The sequence below is a fragment of the Lepidochelys olivacea genome (assembly GCF_965140295.1).
Source record: "Lepidochelys olivacea isolate rLepOli2 genome assembly, chromosome: 1".
NCBI classification, from domain to species: Eukaryota; Metazoa; Chordata; order Testudines; family Cheloniidae; genus Lepidochelys; species Lepidochelys olivacea.
This window is the reverse complement of record NC_140411.1, coordinates 195,659,204-195,679,681: the sequence shown is the minus strand read 5'-3', so window position 1 is coordinate 195,679,681 and position 20,478 is coordinate 195,659,204. Positions and strand designations below refer to the sequence as shown.

At 41.6% G+C, this 20,478-nt stretch overlaps 1 protein-coding gene across 1 annotated transcript in view; it reads right to left on the bottom strand.

The window, feature by feature from the left end:
• Window positions 1–20,478, bottom strand: part of MYH15 (myosin heavy chain 15) — a 60,786-nt gene that overhangs the window by 21,809 nt on the left and 18,499 nt on the right. Inside the window, exons 15-28 of the mRNA XM_084641840.1 lie at window positions 18,969–19,139; window positions 18,203–18,382; window positions 14,944–15,076; window positions 13,204–13,271; window positions 9,262–9,349; window positions 8,908–9,025; window positions 8,490–8,613; window positions 7,182–7,318; window positions 6,537–6,792; window positions 5,584–5,826; window positions 4,759–4,935; window positions 3,694–3,839; window positions 2,834–2,924; window positions 1,117–1,506 (exon numbers count right to left, since the gene is read on the bottom strand). Coding sequence (XP_084497966.1) covers window positions 1,117–1,506; window positions 2,834–2,924; window positions 3,694–3,839; window positions 4,759–4,935; window positions 5,584–5,826; window positions 6,537–6,792; window positions 7,182–7,318; window positions 8,490–8,613; window positions 8,908–9,025; window positions 9,262–9,349; window positions 13,204–13,271; window positions 14,944–15,076; window positions 18,203–18,382; window positions 18,969–19,139 — 2,322 coding nt within the window. The remainder of the gene's footprint in view (window positions 1–1,116; window positions 1,507–2,833; window positions 2,925–3,693; window positions 3,840–4,758; window positions 4,936–5,583; window positions 5,827–6,536; window positions 6,793–7,181; window positions 7,319–8,489; window positions 8,614–8,907; window positions 9,026–9,261; window positions 9,350–13,203; window positions 13,272–14,943; window positions 15,077–18,202; window positions 18,383–18,968; window positions 19,140–20,478) is intronic.

Sequence of the window (20,478 nt, the reverse complement as noted above, 5' to 3'; positions counted from 1 at the left end):
ACATAACTATCTGCTTTACCCTACAATACAAGCCTTCACAATAAAAACACTAATGATATTTTCACCCCAGACAAGTAGAATTTTGGAAGGCAGAAGTTAAATCTTCTGTTCAATGAGCTTTGGAGTGAGAAGACTTGCATTGCATTTTGTTAATATTATACTTATAAGCAAGGAGTTTACTTAGTAAGATTTTTATGCTGTTTGCCAGTTTTATACATTCTGCCTCCGGTTTTCTTCAATAAAAGTTTGCCTGAGTAAAACTTGAATAATGACTTTAGGATTTAGCTCAGATTTTAAGGTGACCCAGAAGAAATGATCTCCCCATAGACTTTTTAAAAAATTAAACTCTTAAAAATAAAGTTAGTGCAAGGTGGTGATGCAAGAGGGCAGAAAAATAGTTATTTTCTTTAATGGGAGCCTTGGATTCTGAATGGAAATAATGCAGTAGTCAGCTCCTGCAATGATTTCAAAAGGTATCATATGCACAGGTGAAAGTTTCTTCAAGCGTCTTCTGAATTGCTGGATGGGATTAACCACCCAGAAGACTACACCCACAATTTATCTACCCACAGAAACAGTCCAGGCAATGGCTGTGTAAGCTACCTCCCCCCTCCACACTTCCCTGCTGAGACTCAAACCAGTGATCCAGAGGGACTTCTTTGTGAGGCGGAGGAATAGTTCAGTCTCCATCACCCCCCAGCTCTTGGGTGCTCTTCAGAGAATGCTAAGAGGGACCCCTTATCACAGTACTACTTTGTGAGATAAGGGCCTATGACTGGTAAGGCCTGAGCTGCAGGACAAACTCATTTCAAATAAGCCACACAATAGCTATCAGAAGGTCGTCACCAGCCTGGGATGGAGTGAAACAAATGACCTAGATGTGAAAGCCTCCAAACCCTTTCTGCAAAAGGAACAGGAGGACTTGTGGCACCTTAGAGACGAACCAATTTATTTGAGCATGAGCTTTCGTGAGCTACAGCTCCCTTCATGGGATGCAACTTTGAGACAAACCCTTTCTATTGCTCTCATAAATCACCCAACCCCCCTCTGCCTCTCTGGAAACTGTAAAACGAGCCCCTGTTTGCGTGTTTGTGCACATAGTCTCAGAAGCCCTACTTTTCCTTTGACCATCTGCTCCATGTTGGATGACAGGTCGTCCACCTCCAGCTTCAGCTCGCTCTTCTCTTTCTCTAGTTTCTGCTTGACACGCTGCAGGTTGTCCACTTGCTCCCCCAGCTCCGCCATGCTGTCCGCATGCTTCTTCCTCAGGGTGGCAGCTGTCGCCTCATAGTGCAGCGTGGCCTCCTCGAGGTCCCGCCGCAGCTTCAGGAACTCAGCCTCCCGCTTCTTGTTCATCTCCAGCTGCGCTGCAGTGGCTCCTCCAGCCTCTTCCAGCCGCTCACTCAGCTCCTCCAGCTCTCGAGCCAGATCCGATCTTTGCTTTTCCACCTTGGCTCGGGCAGCTCTTTCTGCTTCCAGCTCCTCTTCTAGCTCCTCTATACGAGCCTACAAGGCGAAGACACACATGCACGTAACACCCTTCACCTTCATAGCAATTGCCATAGGAGCTCAAAGCACTTCATAAATAATGACCCTTCACAACAGCTCCATGTTATATGTACTGCAATTTATAAATAGCAAAACCAGGCCATAGCAGTGTTGGAGCTGGAATAGGACTTAGCATTGTATCTCCTACTAAAACCACTCAGTGCTTTCTCTACAAACTTTAGTCCAAAGTCTGCAGACCAGGAATATAAGAAAAGCAATTTATTTGGAAGTGGAACGGAAGAGTATCTCTTCCCCTCCCAATCACTGTTCAAGAAAACTGTAAGAGGCTCTTTCCGGTTATTGTAATAGTCATTGTGTAGCAAGTACTCTTCAACCTCTGCCTGGGATGTGAGAGACTGAGGAGTGCCTGGGTAATGAGCAGGCCTCATGACCTCTTTCTTCAACTCCCTCTCTCACCTCTGAACTGGGACAATCAGAGCTATTCAGTCACAAATTTTTCCCTGGGAAGGAGCCAATGCATACTTAGTGCAGCATCTTGTAAACTCCAGAGAAGCACAGGAAACAACCTTGGCAGATACAGAACGCAGGAGAGTAATGGAGCTTCCATAGATCAGCAGCATTTATTCTGGAATGGACTCTGGGTTTTATGTCTTAGTGATCATTAGTGACAAATTCTAGCTAGATCACATATCACTGCAGTTTGTATCTCTCCTTTCCTTTATGACACAGTGTGTCATTTCATGAACATGCAGGGCTGTGACAGCCTGTAACTCAAGATCTGTGAGCCAGATTCATAGTCTAATTCTTCAGTTTGCACCAGTGGAATCCAGGCTTTGAGCCTTCTGATGCCCAATTTCCCTTTTTATGTTCTCCTGCTCCCACTCTCATGTAGATTTCCTTCTCAATCTCCCTCCTTATTGCCTTTCCTGAACCCCCATGTCATTAGTTAACCCGGGGTCCCTCTAGTTAAGCCTGGGCTTCTCTGTCCCCTGTGCTTGAGGGTGGCCTCCCAAAATTGCTTCTTCTTCGTCAAACTAGCCTCAGGCTCCTTCTCCTTGCTCCAGGCTTGGGGATGGTCTTCTAAGCATAAATTCTTCTCAGATGACTCAGTCTCCTTTATTACGGTCCATGCTTCAGAGTAGTCTGCCACAGCATTTGTGCTTCAGGCCTACCAGCTCACCCTCTTCCTTCTCTGTGCCATGTATCCAGGGCAGAAACATCTGAGATCACACCACTTCCTCTCTCTTCCCCTCACTCTCCATGCTTCTCTATCCCCCGCCAGGGTTCATTCCTGACACAGAAGAAGTGAAGACAAAAAAATTACCTGCAACTCCTTGATCTTCTTCTGGAGTTGCATCACTATGGTTTGTTCATCCTCAAGCTTGGAGTTCAGCTGACTTATTTCAAATTCTTTCCTGTCAAGGAAAATAAAGTTCTGCAGTGATAGATTTACCCTACCAGCTGAAGCAAAGATTTTTCTAAAGCAAATTTTTATAGTCTGCTTATAAAGACCTGGGAATAAAAGTGCTGACTCAGTCAGAGCTGAAATGGGAAGAATGCTGCTGTTGTAATATCACTAAAACTCCCAAACTCACCACCACTGGTTTGGAAAAAATACAGTCTTCTATCAGAACAGTATTGTCCAAGCTAAGACCGTCCAGACACTCATATGTTGTGCTACTATATGTAAAGTGTCCTTACCTTGTACAATATCAGTGCTGGCTGGACTTCTGATATTATGAATAACTATAGGTGAGAACTTCTTACCTCTGTTATTTGCAAAAGGTCACACAGAAATAAAATTGCTTGTCAAACTCAGTGGATAGGTACATTTAACAGAGCTGAGGTCTTACAACTGTACTGTTAGCAGATTCGATGGGATAGACACCTTTTTTAGATTTCTGTAAGCCTTTTTCTCTGGTCAGCTAAAGGGCTCACAAATATTCATCTTATGCATATGAAGATGGGGATCAATCAAATCTCATGCTTCAGGGTACATGCTGCAGGCACCAGGAAGGAATTCTCTTATCCCTATTCAGCACTGGACAATATTCTTGAGTCACCTTCCTCTGAACTGGCATTCAGTGTCTGCCACTGTAGCAGGCAGGATTCTGGGGTTAATGGGCCTGGAATGGCAAATCCCAGGTTCCTGTATTATTCTGTACAATACAAACAGTATCTTACTTCTTCAACTTTTCATCCAACTGCAGCTTATCATTTTCCAAATCCATGAGACTCTCCTGGGTCAGCTTCAAGTCCCCTTCCAGTTTCCGTTTGACCCTTTCCAGGTCCATCCTTATTTTCTTCTCTTGTTCTAGTGAGCCCTCAAGCTATGGGAATGAGAAACCAGTCGTTAAACATAAGGTCCAGTTTTGTGCTACACTCTAATGAACGCGGAAGCAGAAGAGTTAAAGTACCAGTATCCTGTTTTCCATTTTTTCTTTCTAGCTGCCATCAGCCCAGTCAAGAACACAAACTGGGATTAATATGATGTAAGGGCCACTCCATGCTTCCTGTTTGTGCAGGCATTACTGCCCTTTCTCTCCAAGACAGCTCTGTTGGATTACAGGTTAATTACACTGCAAATACAAACCAAACGGATTTTCTCTTGTTATTGTTATGTAACTCACACACTTCCTGGGTGTGGTGTTCTGTCCCATCTAGTGGCACCGAGACCACTTAGAGAGAAAGAGATTTATCAGTTGGCTTTTGGCTCATGCACTAAGCTCCAGAGGTCCCAGGTTTGATACTGCCTGCCCATGACCGGGGTCTGTCAGCATTACAAGTGGGGGGCTCGTCTGGGATTTCAACTGGGAAGTCCTCTGAAGCTTGGGATGCACTGCCTCAGCTAGGGGAAGTGTGTAACCCACACACCTTCTGGGTGTGGTGTTCTGTCCCATCTAGTGGCACCGAGACCACTTAAAGAGAGAAAAAATGAGTCCGCTCTAGAGCCTTAGCTAATAGCCAGCTTGTTTTTAGCTCATGCTGTAGAGACTCATGCACTAAGCTCCAGAGGTCCCAGGTTCAATCCCACCCACTGACGAGCGGGGTCTGTCGGCGTTACAGTTGTACTTTATAACAGGTTAACTGTAGAGGAAAATAATACACCCTCCCCCTTGTGGTTTGCACTTTTACATCCAAGTTAGTCTAGTTCATTTACAAAAGAACAGAAAATGTTTCCCAGCTTCCCAAAAGCCATAAGCAATGGAGAAATAAGTATTATGTAAATGAAGAGAAGGACAAACTCACATCATCTACTTGCTGTTCTAGTTTCAGTTTAGTTTTGCTCAGTGTGTTGACCTTGTCTTCCTCTGCCTGTAGGTCATCCAGAGCTTGCTGGTGAGCTTCCTGCAAAGATTTCTTCTCTTTAGTAAGTTTGCTAATGGTCTCATCCAGAGATGCCATTTCTTCTGTCAGATTTTTGACCTGTGTGGTAGAAGAAATGCAATAGCAGTGACAGATGTGCTTGTAAGTAATTTCAGCCGAGGATTATTGTAACCTGGCCTGAGGGAACTGCCTAGACCGTACTCATATTGGAGAATTAGAAAGTAGTTTATACTAAATCAGTTGGAGATGGATATTTTGGAAAAGCAGTTAACCTGGCTATTAGGATGATACAGTGAAGGGGGAGTTCATTTAATTCTGGGTTCTCAGCTGAGACTGCCAATTAATGCCCGTTCTTGCAGTGGCTTTGTTATGGGGACATCTGCTTTCCAACTCCACCAATTTTTTTTTCAGCATCACTGGGGAAGGTTATTTTTTTTGTTCTCTCTAGGGAAAAAGGAGAGGAGAAGTTTTGACTGTGCAAGAGGAAGAGTTTAAAGAACTCTGGTTAGTTACAAGCTGGTTATTTATTAGGGTAAAACCAGACACTATTCTCTGGTTTAGTAGCAGCAGAACTCACTTGGGAAACTGGAGATCCAGGCTCAACCTCAACTGTGTATATATTCTGATCTTGCAGGGTGGCCTTTACTATACATGCCTTTCAATTAGCAGAACAACATCTCCTCCATAAAGTAGCCCACCCTATGTATAAATTCTCTGTGGAGATGTATGGCCAAGTTCTAATGGTACCTTATTTTCAGTAGCATGTTTTTCTTTCTCTACTTTTGCCAATGTTATTTCAAGGTCATCAATGTCTTTCTTCAATTCAGAGCACTCATCTTCCAGTTTTCTCTTCTTGGAGGTCAGCTCAGAGTTCATCTCCTCTTCATCCTCCACCCGCTCTGTCAGTTCTTTGACTTTTGCCTCCATCTGGATCTTGGATTTAATCAGCATGTCGCATCGTTCTTCTGCATCTGCCAGTGTGTCTTGCTCCTGGCATAATATAGAAAAGATGACAACAATGCCTGGGAGTTACCAACTTAATTATTTGCATTTATTCCCCACTCATTTAGTTCTCACAGAACCCAGACAAATACACGTTAGTACAGCAGATCACAAGTGTGTACCAGAACAGCTCTGGAAATGTTTCAGAGTAACAGCCGTGTTAGTCTGTATTCGCAAAAAGAAAAGGAGTACTTGTGGCACCTTAGAGACTAACCAATTTATCTGAGCATAAGCTTTCGTGAGCTACAGCTCCATCCGATGAAGTGAGCTGTAGCTCACGAAAGCTCTGGAAATAAGGTTAATATGGGCTAACGCTGGGTCTACTCCTTCTCTCATTTGATGTCAAAGACAAAACTCCTGATAAATTCAGTGGAAGCAGGATGGAGCCTTTAACGTTGGGCATGCCCACTCATGCATGCAATCTGATTAAATATAATTCACAATATTAATTAGGACATTAATATTTCCTTGAACACCAGAATTTTTGCATTGGCAAACCATCAGCTTGCGCTCTCAAACATGTGAATTTATATCCATTGTAAATTTAACCTAATTTCCTAGCCAGAGCAGCTACATAATTTAAAACTGCTTGTGTAAATACCTAAAGCCAAGTCCCCTTTGACTGCTTGGTTTGCAAGATGTCATGTCTGAAAGAACATTAAATAAAACACGAACCAAAAATAGCTTTGCCTACTCACTGCCTGCAGCTGAAGGAGCAAGTCATTCTTCTCCTGAACCAGAGAGACTTGCTTTTCTTCCAGTTCCTTCCTCCTGGCTTCAGATTTTTCCAAGGCCTCCTTCAGCTTCAAGAATTCCTCTTTCATATTGGCCATTTCCTTTTCAGTTTCTGCGGACTTCAGAAGGGGCTTGATCTTGAAGAAAAGCTTCATCCAGGGCCAGTTCTTCACAGCCATGAAAGCTCGAATGTTCCACTGGATCACGAGAAGGGCATCCCTGGTTTATAAAAATTAAAAAAAAAACAAAGTAAACCCAGCCTGCATTGAGGGAGCTATATACATTCTTTGAGCTTGTCCTCAGATCAGTCATACTTTTGTGCTCTGAACAGCATTAGGAACTTGTGCTAACACAGGCAAAACATTTGATTATGGCTGGACTGCCAGAGACACTGAGCATCTACAACTGACTGATTTTAGTTGACATTGTGGGTGATCAATATGGAACTACTGTTGTTGTAAATCTATATTAAAACTACTCTGTGTAATCCTTCATTTATGTCTAGCTAGAGACTTAAGTACTACTGTAAGGGCTCTATTTAGTCATCAAGTGAGACAGGAGTGGTTTCATCCCCCAGACTGAAGGGAATAATCCAAGATTGCCTGTACCTTCGCTCCACTATTTTTTGGAACTCAATACGCATCAGTTTGCCTCGTACTCTTGCTTGGATCATTGTTAGGATCTTGGATAGTCTCTGATCCCTCATTTCTTCCAGATGGCCCAGGAGACCAGCCTTAAAGAATACCTAAAATATAGGCAGATGTCATTTAGGAACAAGCTCAGAATAATCCCATCTTCACGAAACATGGAGCAATGTGAGTCCATTTTTATTGTAACAGCAGTGGTCAAGGGAAGACTGGTAACAGAAGCAGAGTGATGGCTAGGTAATAGAAAAGTCTGTGTCAGGGGATTGTGTTATAACATTATAGTGACCCAATCACAGTACGCATCATAGTTTGATCTCACCTTTTTCAAATGTGCCAACCTCATGTAATAACCATGCTACTAATCGGTGTTAGACCCCGGGAATGTTTTTAACGTTTTTACTTGGGCGCACAAAATAGGAACCAAACTGTTGTGGTATCATTGTTAGTCTCCTGAGCCTTTTCAAGCTAGAAAATCAACCACCCCTTGGTAAAAATGGGTGCGTCTGAACTGCTGCTAGTATCCATTTCACTGCCAGTGTAGACAGGACCGAGTTGTGTTTAGCACCATTTCACAAACTGTAATCAAGACTTGCTCTGTGTAAATAAGACAGCTGAAATGGTGCTGATCATGGTTTGGTCCTGTCTACACTGGCAGTTAAAGCGTTAGCAGCATTGGTTCAGCTACACCTGTTGTTGGTAGCATTATTCCTGTAGAAAACAGTATGCAGTGCTTGAGCCACCTCTGTTGGCTTATAAAGCAGAACTCCTCTGTTTTATTTTTTGTACTGGTACCTTAAGATTAGAATTACTTGTGCTGCTAGGTCTCTCGTTTTAATCGCACTCAGGTTCTAGTAACCATAACCACTGACAGCTGCGTGGTGATTTACATGCAAAAAGATTTTAGTATCATCCAGGAATTAGATGGACTAACAAGTGTCCCCACAATGCCACCACAGACCAACTGCACTACTCCATCCATCTTACAATGAATATATACTGCCATTAGAAAGCACGTTTAAAATGGTTGCATCAATATATAGACTACTTCCTGATGGAAATGTCAATATTTATGACAGGAATTTACAGCTGGGTTTTTCTATTTTATTAAGCAGTGCCTTTGTTTATTCTCTGTTTTCAAATGTGGGCTTTGCTATGGTCATATATCTCTGTATAAAACATTATCTTCAGCAACATTTAGATCTAGATCTGAACCCTGCAACTCTGAAATCTTTGCTTTCAAAAAGGAATTACATGCTCTTTTCTGGTTACCTTTGTGTGTCCAAAACGATACTGGGTTTGGTCAATATCTAAAGAACTGAGCAGTTTTTCAGAAGCTTTTCTGCTGTCCACAAACTTATCTTCTGGAATGGCAGCTGGATTCAGAATACGGTACCTGTTAACAACAGGTGAAGAATGAGTAAAGGGGACCAGGATGCTGGGCCAGAGTCTGCTCCCATTAAACTGTAATAAGTGTGGTATAACCGCAGTGGAACTACTTCAGATTAAAACCAAGGGGAGAATACTGCCCTCCAATTCCAGGCGTTTTGAACTGAAAATTAACCTGAGGAAAACAAAGAGGGGAGAAAGTACCCCGGCTCATTTTTATAGAGAAGGCTACGGTAATTCTGACTGGAATTGGATCATGAGTAGAAACATGACCTGTGTCTGGGACTGGTCTCTGTGTTACCTTTGTTTAAAGTCAGCGTAAAGCACTCTGTTTGGAAATCCCTTACGGCAAATACGGATTCCTTCCAGGACACCGTTACAGCGAAGCTGGTGGAGGACAAGGTAAGCATCCATTGCACCTTAAAAAAATTCAAGAACTTAATTAAAATCAGATCGTTCCATGAGGATTTAACCCTCATTTTGCTCAGTAGGTGAGAAGAGTTGGGAGTAATGTCTCGAAACGACAGCTAGCATTGGAGGAAGAGTACAATCAAATTGCTTTTAAGTGTGGGCTGATGACTTAGAAATGGCTTCTGGGATAAAAACAACAGGATTAAAATGCAGATAGAACAACAAATTGCTGGATTTTCCATACCTGGAGTTTTAGTTTCATTGGGGATAATACAGCGCACAAAGTGAGGAGCTGTAGATCTCAGGTTAGTCATCAGTTTATTTAAATTTTCCTAAAAAGGGTATAATAAAAAACAGAATTAGCTAAATCATTAGAACTTAATATTGTACTAAATGTATATGTGAGCAGCAATGCTATAAAATATATATTGTCTAATAAGCAGAAAATAAGGCAGATGTACAGGTGGATATTAGCACCAACCCTGCAGACTATTCAGAGTGAATACTCTGCATATGTCAGTGCAATCATGTCTTCATAATGACTGTGTTGGGGGAGATTCTCAAAGGCACAATGGGCATTTAGGTGCCCACCTAAAGAGAGCTTGGCTGCAGGGGGATAAGTCTGAGTGACTATAACAATTAGAAAGTCACCAAGTTGCCAAGGAAGGTAATTGACAGAATAAAGGAAAGCCAATACACCTCACCAACATAACCTAAACTTAGGTGACATTAAAAAGCCACAAGAATAAAAAATTGCAGACAGAAGTCCAGCAGCAGGATTTGGGCTACCCAGTTTATTACACCGAGTGCAACAAATATGATTACCTGCCTCATGGGAAGGTGGCATATGTGTCGTGGTGTGCAAGCAATCCAGGGCCCTCAGAGACAGAGTATGGGCTCTGGAGACCAGAGTGGCTGAACTGGCGGAGCTAAAGGAGACAGAGGTACATGAGGAGACTTTCAGGGACATAGAGCGGTCCCACCTCCTGTCCAACAGCCCTTGTGCTGCTAAGGAGGATGAAAGTCCCGGGGCAGGAACCAACAAGCTGGAGTAGATGGAAATGTGCCCATAGTTGGGACCCACCTTCTAGATGCTGTCCTGATATTCTCTTGCACCTAGGGGATATCCCTCTGGAGGAAAAGACCCCCGTTATTAGGAAGAGACAGACAATACTACTGGAGGATTTGATTATTAGAAATATAGATAGCTGGGGGTGTGATGCGTGGGAGAACCGCATGGTGAATTGCCTACTAGGTGCAAAGGTAGCGGATCTCACAAAACGTACAGACAGACTTATGTGCAGTGTTGGGGAGGAGCCAGTGGTTGTGGTACCTGTACATACCAATGACATAGGGAAAGGTAGGAGAGAGTCCTGGAGGCCAAATTTAGTCCGCTAGGTGTAAAACTAAAGTCCAGGACCTCCATTGTAGCACTCCCTGAAATGTTTCCAGTTCCATGGGCCAGGCCAGAAAGACAGGCAGAACTGCAGGGTTTCAATGCATGAATGAGATGATGGAGTAGGGAGGAGAGATTTAAGTGTATTAGGAATTGGGGAACCGTTTGGAGAAGGAATGGAATATACAGGAGGGAATGGGCTCCACCTAAATCAAAATGGAAACAGACTGCTGGCACATAAAGTCAAAAAGGTTGTAGGGCATTTTTTAACTAAAGGCTGGGGAAGACCAAGAGGGGTGGAGGAGCACATGGTTTGGGCAGAGATGTCCCTTAGGGATGAATTTATTAAAGGGGGAACTCTATATCCTAGTAAAGAGGATAGCAAAGAAGTTGATATAGTACAGGTAGGAGATAGTCAAATGAACAGGCAAATGAAACAGAGTCCCAATTAAATATAATACATGAAGGCAAACAACGGAATATTGACAAAATGTATGAGTGCTCATATACAAATGCTAGAAGTCTGAATGCTAAGATGGGTGAACTAGAGTGCTTGACATTAAATGAGGATATAAGAGGCATCACAGAAACTTGGTGGAATGAAGATAATCCATGGGATACAGTTATACCAAAGTATAAAATACATAGGAATGACAGAGTAGGAGTGGGTAGTGCTAGTGGGGGAGTGGCATTAGATGTTAAAGGAAGCATGGAGTCAAACCAAGTAAAAATCCTACACGAAACAATACTACAGAAACTCTATGGATAGAAATTCCATGCTTGATTAACCAGAGTATAACAGGAGGAATGTACAACCAACCACCTGACAAGGATGATGACAGTGTTTGGGAAATGTTAAGGGAGGCTAGAGAAGCTACAAAAGCAGAAATAACGGGTGATTTAAACTATCCTCGCATTAGCTGGGTAAATGTCACCTCAAGATGTGATACAGAGATACAATTTCTAGTCACCTTAAATGACTGCTTCTTGGAGCAGCTAGTCCTGGAACCCACAAAGGAAGAGGCAGTCCTTCATTTAGTCTTAAGTTCAGCATGGGATCTGGTCCAAGAGGTAACTGTAGCTGAACTGCTTGGTAATAGTGACCATAATGTAATTAAATTTAACATTCTTGTGTGGGGATACCATCAAACTGTCCCTTCACCTACTGTAACATTTAAGAGTAACAGCCGTGTTAGTCTGTATTTGCAAAAAGAAAAGGAGTACTTGTGGCACCTTAGAGACTAACCAATTTATTTGAGCATAAGCTTTCGTGAGCTACAGCTCACTTCGTCGGATGCATACCGTGGAAACTGCAGAAGACATTATATACACACAGAGCCCATGAAACAATACCCCCTCCCACCCCACTGTCCTGCTGGTAATAGCTTATCTAAAGTGATCATCAAGTTGGGCCATTTCCAGCACAAATCCAGGTTTTCTCACCCTCCGCCCCCCACACACAAACTCACTCTCCTGCTGGTAATAGCCCATCCAAAGTGATAAGTTTCTATCCAACAGAGGCAACTAATAGAGGATATGTTGGAGGTCTATAAAATCATGAATGGAATGGAAAAAGTGCATAGAGAAGTATTATTTACCCTTTCCCACAATCCAAAAAACAGGGGTCACCCAAAGAAATTGATAGGCAGCAGGTTTAATACAAACAAAGTGAAGTACTTTTTCATACAACAGACAATTAACCTGTGGAACTCATTGCCATGGGATGTTGTGATGGCCAAAGCATAACTGAGTTAAAAAAAAAAGAACTGGATAAATTAATGGAGGAGAGGTTCATTAGTGGCTATTAGCCAATATAGTCAGGGATGTAATCCCATACCTGGGGTAATCCAAAGCCTCCACTGCCAGAAGACAGAGTACTAGGCTAGATGGAACATTGGTCTGACCCAGTATGGCAGTCCTTATGTTCTTAACTCCAAGAGAAAGTCAATGAAATTGGGCATCTTGCTGCCCTTTGTGAGTTCTTATCAATTATCAAGCTGCAGTCTGTGGAAATTTGCTTCAGCTATCTTCACACTTCTTTCACCTTTGTCTACACTGGCCAAAATAGGACTCAGTTCACCACTGATTTCGCTCTACTGGCAGTAGCTCTAAGCAAGATTAGATGACATGGCAGGTCAAAACCACTCAAAGCTTGCTTACATTACAGCTTCCTCCATTGTTATCCCAGGTGGAGTTGCTCCAGTGGTGAATAACTGGTCCTATTTTTGCCAGTGAAGATATGGTCTTTCTGTCCACCTTCCACAAATAATACAAATGTATTTCAGTTTTAGTAGCATGGATGGTTGCAGAAAATGAGTTTTAAGCTCCAGTACTCACGTAAAGCAAATTTTACATTGGGTTTCCATGAACATTCTAACCATGGAGCCTGATTATAAGTAGTACACTCATCCAATCAGGGAATAGAAACAATGTCATGTGACCATCTCCATTTTCAAATGAGTATGAAACAATAACCAGAGAGTAAACAAAAATCAAAAAAGTTCAAAAATTGTGAATAGTCTGTTCAAAACGATTAAAAAAAACCAAATTTGTTCAATGAACATTGAATGAACAGAAGAAGAGAAATTAAACAAATAAATAATTTGTTAGGCATTAGTCACTTTTAGCCCTTATCAACACCTAAACCCAGACCCAAATTCAAACATTCAATTTCAGTTTGATTTGGTCTACTAAAGCACTTGTGGTTCTTCTTTTTGATTACAATGGAACCTCATAGTTGAAATTACACAGAAACATTATGAGCCATTTAAATAAAAAAATTAAAATTACTTTGTGTAGCGATGACACTGTTTGGAAGGAAGCTCCTTTCTTGCGTTTCTTTTCTGTACTGTGATCAACTAAAAAAATTAAAATAAATGAAACACATAAAGAACAGCTCAATCAAATGTAGTATTCAGGTAAGAAACAAAGTCAGTAAAAATATTTCCAGAAGTACAATGTAATTAATATTTGGAATCAAGGTAAAATTAAAGTCATGTGAGTCTCTTTGGTCCTCAAGTGTTGTAGAAAAGAAATCCAGTATTCTCACACTTTAAATATTATAAAGGATATAGTTCTGTGTTAGGCTTTTGGTGACTCGTGCTAAAGCACTCTCTTCCTTTCTGTGGTTTTCATCAGAAACCTTCATAAATTTACTGCATTATAGTTCCTCTACAGTTGTATATGGTGTTAACTATTCATTTCTGTAACCATGCCTCATAATAAGGGCATAAAAATGAATTTCTGACAAAATATTAAGTAGTTTGGGATTCATTTATTTTTATTTCATACAATCAGATATATCCAGAAAAACATCAGACGAAAGAAAATGACTAACCTGGTTACATAGCATGTGAACTGTAGAGAGTATATGGCCTGGAATTTGTCTCCTGAGAACAGCACAGCCATGTCAAGGAAAGTGAAAAGTACCATGTGTTTGATGTTATTCTCAAAAATACGTCTCTCCTGACAGTGACAGTGCCAAGAATGGCTATTTCTTTTGACTGGCACGGTTTGCAAGACAAGGTAGCACTCCTGGGACTGATGCTCTGTGGCAGATAGGCACTTAGCTACCTGCAACAGTTTGCTAGAGGCAGGCTTTTTGTTATTTTTATTCTGCTCCATCTCTAATCCACATTATGAAGTCTGCAGTTTCTAATTCTTTCATAAGGGATCTTATGATTCATGACAACTACATCTACATAAATGAGGTTCGTAATAAATAGGCTATAAGTGATTGTGACTTTAGGACACAACAGCTACGTCTCTGTAATGAGTGCCAGTCCTATTTCCTTAACATCAATTTTATGGAAGCTTGTGACTTGCCTTACCTCACATAAAACGGCTCAGTAAAAGAGAGAGAGTTTATTTCAGAACTACTAGAAGCCTCATGAAAACCTATTCTTGCAAGTTTTTCCTACCTAATTTTGCAGACTTTAGAGGTTTGGAGAAGCACTAGACAGGTATCATTCAGTTTGTCCATCACGAATCCAATAACATTTTGATCATATGAACTTTTCTTATCACAGCAAGTGCATTCTCCTAAATGTTAAGTGTCACTTTAGACACTGTTTGGAAGCTTTGTAATTCAGCTAGAGAGAGGGCCATAATTTGGAGACATGACCTGTTTTTGTTGATAAACAATCATTTATACATTTTTGTGTGCATCACTTGCACACACAAGTGAGACTTTGCACAGTTCAGTCCCCATTGGCATGCTCAAACTGAGTGCCAATATACATATAGGATATGCATGCAGAGATTCCAGCATTTGTGCACACAAAATAGTGTGCCAAAATTGCTCAAAGGAATACACATACAAAATGGCAGGCACTCAGACAAACAGGGATAAGGCTCCTTTTAAAATATTGTGGCACACTAGTATAGATGCCATGCCCATTTAATTAATGAGAAAATGCCTGATTTAATGTCAGTCAGTGGATGCCTATAGTATTCTTTTGTTTTTTAAATTCCTTTCCAAGCATGTGCCCTGGAAGCGAAGGAAAATCCTTGTAAGCTTATTCTACTTACCAGAGTCAGCACTGATGTAGTTTTCAAATAGGCTTCCCAGCAGTTTGTTGGCAGATTTTTGAAAAATGCCCACCACAGTTTCATTAAGTGGGTCTTTGTTTTTCTCAAGCCAGCCAATGATGTTATAGGGCACCTAAGAAAGAACCATGTGGTCCAAAATGTAAGAAAAATAAACCATGTCAAACACTTTCCCCAGTAGTCTATGTCTCACACTTTCTTCCTCACAAGCAGCTACAGTTCTTTACAGCTTGGTTTGAAATTAATGGCACAAGCTTTATCCTGTAAAACACTTCATAGGGAATCACTCTCATGAGCCATACCTGCCGTTTAGTCTCCAATTCTCTGCTTTCTGATCCCTGGCTCCCACTCCCAACAATTCCCCATCTGAATCCTCTATATCCCTTCCCAATCTTGCATTTCCCTCATCTTTCCTGGGTCTCAATGTGTTCTGTGGCCCCACAGGCCACTAGAAAGAGCCCCATGTGCCCCGGGTGGGTATATCTTGAACCATACCTTGAGAACGGCTAATAGAACAGACAAGTTATTATAGGCCTGTTAGTTTGACATCTGTAGTATGCAAGGTCTTGGAAAAAATTTTGAAGGAGAAGGTAGTTAAGGACTTTGAAGTCAATGGTAAATGGGACAAAATACAACATGGTTTTACAAAAGGTAGATCCTGCCAAACCAACCTGATCTCCTTCTTTGAGAGAGTAACAGATTTTTTAGATAAAGAAAATGCAGTGGATCTAATTTACTTAGATTTTAGTAAGGCGTTTGATACTGTGCCACATGGGGAATTATTAGTTAAATTGGATAAGATGGGCATCAATAGGAAAATTGAAAGGTGGATAGGGAATTGGTTAAAGGGGAGACTACAACGGGTCCTACTGAAAGGTGAACTGTCAAGTTGGAGGGAGGTTACCAGTGGAGTTCCTCAAGGATCAGTTTTGGGACCAATCTTATTTAATCTTTTTATTACTGACCTGGGCACAAAAAGTGGGAGTGTGCTAATAAAGTTTGCAGATGATACAAAGCTGGGAGGTATTGCTAATTTAGAGAAGGACAGGGATACCCTACAGGAGGATCTGGATGACCTTGTAAACTGGAGTAATAGGAATAGGATGAAATTTAATAGTGAGAAGTGTAAGGTCATGCATTTAGGGATTAATAACAAGAATTTTAGTTATAAGCTAGGGACGCATCAACTAGAAGTAACGGAGGAGGAAAAGGACCTTGGAGTATTGGTTGATCATAGGATGACTATGAGCTGCCAATGTGATATGGCTGTGAAAAAAGCTAATGTCATCTTGGGATGCATCAGGAGAGGTATTTCCAGTAGGGATAAGGAGGTTTTAGTACCGTTATATAAGGCACTGGTGAGACCTCACCTGGAATACTGTGTGAAGTTCTGGTCTCCCATGTTTAAGAAGGATGAATTCAAACTGGAACAGGTACAGAGAAGGGCTACTAGGATGATCCGAGGAATGGAAAACTTGTCTTATGAAAGGAGACTCAGGGAGCTTGGCTTGTTTAGCCTAACTAAAAGAAGGTTGAGGGGAGATATGATTGCTCTCTATAAATATATCAGAGGGATAAATACCAGAGAGGGAGAGGAATTATTTAAACTCAGTACCAATGTGGACACAAGAACAAATGGATATAAACTGGCCACTAGGAAATTTAGATTAGAAATTAGACGAAGGTTTCTAACCATCAGAGGAGTGAAGTTTTGGAATAGCCTTCCGAGGGAAGTAGTGGGGGCAAAAGATCTATCTTGCTTTAAGATTAAACTCGATAAGTTTATGGAGGAGATGGTATGATGGGATAACATGGTTTTGGTAATTAAATATTCATGGTAAATAGGCCCAATGGCCTGTGATGGGTTTTTAGATGGGGTAAGATCCAAGTTACCCGGGAAAGAATTTTCTGTAGTATCTGGCTGATGAATCTTGCCCATATGCTCAGGGTTTAGCTGATCGCCATATTTGGGGTCGGGAAGGAATTTTCCTCCAGGGCAGATTGGAAGGCCCTGGAGGTTTTTCGCCTTCCTCTGTAGCATGGGGCACGGGTCACTTGCTGGAGGATTCTCTGCTCCTTGAGGTCTTCAAACTACAATTTGAGGACTTCAATAGCACAGATATAGGTGTGAGGTCTTTTTTAGGAGTGGTGGGTGAAATTCTGTGGCCTGCATTGTGCAGGAGGTCAGACTAGATGATCATAATGGTCCCTTCTGACCTAAATATCTATGAATCTATAAGTTATGGTTTTATATTACAATAGGCCCTTTGCTATGCCACAGCTCTCTATTGGATTGTCTGATGTAAATCTCTTAACGGAAGTCTCTTAAAGATACAATTCCTGGCTCTGCCAATGGCCTACAGGGTGACGTTAAGCAACCCACAGCCACCCGTGCCTCAGTTTCCCCACCTGTAAAATGGGGATAATGATATTGACTCCTTTGTAAACTGCTTTGAGCTCTCCAGATGAAAAGTGCTATATTAAAGCTAGATATTAATTATATTATTATTAAATATACAAGTAGGTTAAAGTTCAATGGCACTCTGAATAGTGAGTCTAAAAGTGGCCTCATGGGGTGCCTACATTTTCTCAATGACTCCATATCAGATTTGCTGCATTTGAGGAAAAGATGCTTTTTCTTCTGCCATTTCTGCAAACTCAATTCAGAATGAGAAACCGGGTTCATTCTGATTCATGTATCACCTTCACCACCCATCCACAACAGATTCTGAAGTTAGACCTTAGAATAATCCGGTTGATTGTGCAAGGGGGAGAACGGAATTCATCCTACTTTTAGCTGTGTTGGCTCTGCAGCACTAACAGGAGTAAAAAGCAGTAAAACCTTGGTTTGGTTGCCAACATAGCCACATATGACTGAATTCGTACAGGGAATCAATATGTCAACTAAGATGGTAGCATTTTTATATGGTCACTTTTCTGAAGGTAGGTAACTTAGGGTGATTTCACAGACAAGACTAGAAACACCTTGGCAAATCTTCACTAAACCACCATGCGCCCTCCTTAACGTGATCTGTTCTATCCATGTTTCGATGCACCTGGATCCCTATATCTCAATGTGCTGTAATACCTAGGGCACAGAGGTTGATGTTATCCTTATTTCTGACCAGTCCTGTTTTTTTAAAATTTTAAGTATAACCTTTATTTTTTTGGTGGCTCTCGGATGAATCCATTTGTAGGAATTCTAGTACAATGTCTATCTCTGATGATACTAGAAACTTACCACACCAGCATAATGAAGAAGTTCAAAGTGAGCTTCATATTTCCTTTTCTTGTCAATCCGAGGTTTCTGAAGGTTGGGTGACTTGCCAAGATGGTTGTCATAAAGTTTGGCTTTGAATGTCATGTCCGTAGCCTTTGGGAACATGCACTCCTCTTCCAGGATAGACAGGATGCCCAGTGGCTATTGATCCAAAGAGATTTTAATTAGAAAAGCTTTAGGATTCCATTTTTATGATTAAGCAGATTTTAGTAGCTGTGTCACAGCTAGGCTTGACTTGATGGAATTCCATATTCACAGGGTTCCTTGTCATAATGACTGGGCAACTCATGTTTATTCTGTTAAATCAGCAAGCAAACTTTTGACAGCTCACTATGACACTTCTGCTTTGGGAGGTTTTACACTGACTTCTAATAGCATTTCATACGGACTTTCAGATTTCGCTTTATTAACTTCCAAGGCATTTGACTGATATTTTAAAGTTGGTCATTCTGGACCTGATCCAACTCAAGCTAGCTATTGTGTAACTTGATAATTTCTGTTGGTTCCATCTCTCTCTCTCTCTCTTATTTAGGCATTCGAAGCATCACACAAATTAATCTTCCTTAGATTTTGCTTATACTGCAGCAAGGAGAAGAACTAGAGCTTTTGTTTGTTTTGCTACTCACACTAAGCCTACTTTAATGTTGGAAATAAAAGAACTCTCCAACGAGAGCATTATGCATGAAAACAGGTCTGAACATACATGCCTTTGTGCTCCTGTACGTACCTTTTCAATTAGGTCAATGCAGGCCTGCAAGTCCAAGCCAAAATCAATGAATACCCATTCGATGCCTTCCTTTTTGTATTCTTCTTGCTCCAAGACAAACATGTGGTGATTGAAAAACTGTTGCAGTTTTTCATTTGTGTAATTGATGCAAAGTTGCTCAAAGCTGTTATACTATGGTGCAGAAGGGGAAAAGAGAAACAGTCACACAAAATTAAATATGAAGGGGTCAGGCATGGAAGAAATAGTCTAAATCTAAAACTATGTATCAGGTAACTGCCAGAGAGGCTACGGGGGAGTTTCTCAGGCTAACTGCTTCCTAACGTGCAGTACATAGGAACATGAGAATTTCCATATTTGATCAGACCACTGGTCCATCAAGTTCAGTATCTTCCTCTGGCAGCAGTTAAAACCCAGTGCTTCCTAGGAAAGCAAAATCAACACATAGGCCAATTTGTGAAGCACTGTGCATGGGAAGTAACATTCCTTCTTGGCCCCTGTGGTAATCAATTTACTTCCTGGATCAGGTGATTTGATCACTAGAGACATTTAGCATCTCCAAGGCTGCCAAAGCACCAAAAATACACACCAACATTCCTTTGACGTGAGCGGCAAGTCAATAGAAAGCAGCATCATAAAGAGTCAAAGCAAGGGCTGACAAACCAGGCTGGCAAAATGAGTTTACATTGACCTGGCAAATAAACAAAGAACTATTGCCATCCACTGTCTCAATTAATTTCAAGCAGACTTTCTACAACCAGGAGTTTCTGAGTGTCAGTGGGTACAGGACCGTTATCTGGTCTGCAGTGAACAAGGAATTAAGTCCAGTTTAGCTCCCCCGCCCCCATTGTATAGGTGTCCCTTGAAGACAAAGCAGGAAAGGATACCAGTGGGAAGGCTGGGCTCCACACCAGCATTCCTAGGACTAGGCTGAACTCATAGAATCATAGAATATCAGGGTTGGAAGGGACCCCAGAAGGTCATCTAGTCCAACCCCCTGCTCGAAGCAGGACCAATTCCCAGTTAGATCATCCCAGCCAGGGCTTTGTCAAGCCTGACCTTAAAAACCTCTAAGGAAGGAGATTCTACCACCTCCCTAGGTAACGCATTCCAGTGTTTCACCACCCTCTTAGTGAAAAAGTTTTTCCTAATATCCAATCTAAACCTCCCCCACTGCAACTTGAGACCATTACTCCTCGTTCTGTCATCTGCTACCATTGAGAACAGTCTAGAGCCATCCTCTTTGGAACCCCCTTTCAGGTAGTTGAAAGCAGCAATCAAATCCCCCCTCATTCTTCTCTTCTGCAGGCTAAACAATCCCAGCTCCCTCAGCCTCTCCTCATAACTCATGTGTTCCAGACCCCTAATCATTTTTGTTGCCCTTCGCTGGACTCTCTCCAATTTATCCACATCCTTCTTGAAGTGTGGGGCCCAAAACTGGACACAGTACTGCAGATGAGGCCTCACCAATGTCGAATAGAGGGGAACGATCACGTTCCTCGATCTGCTCGCT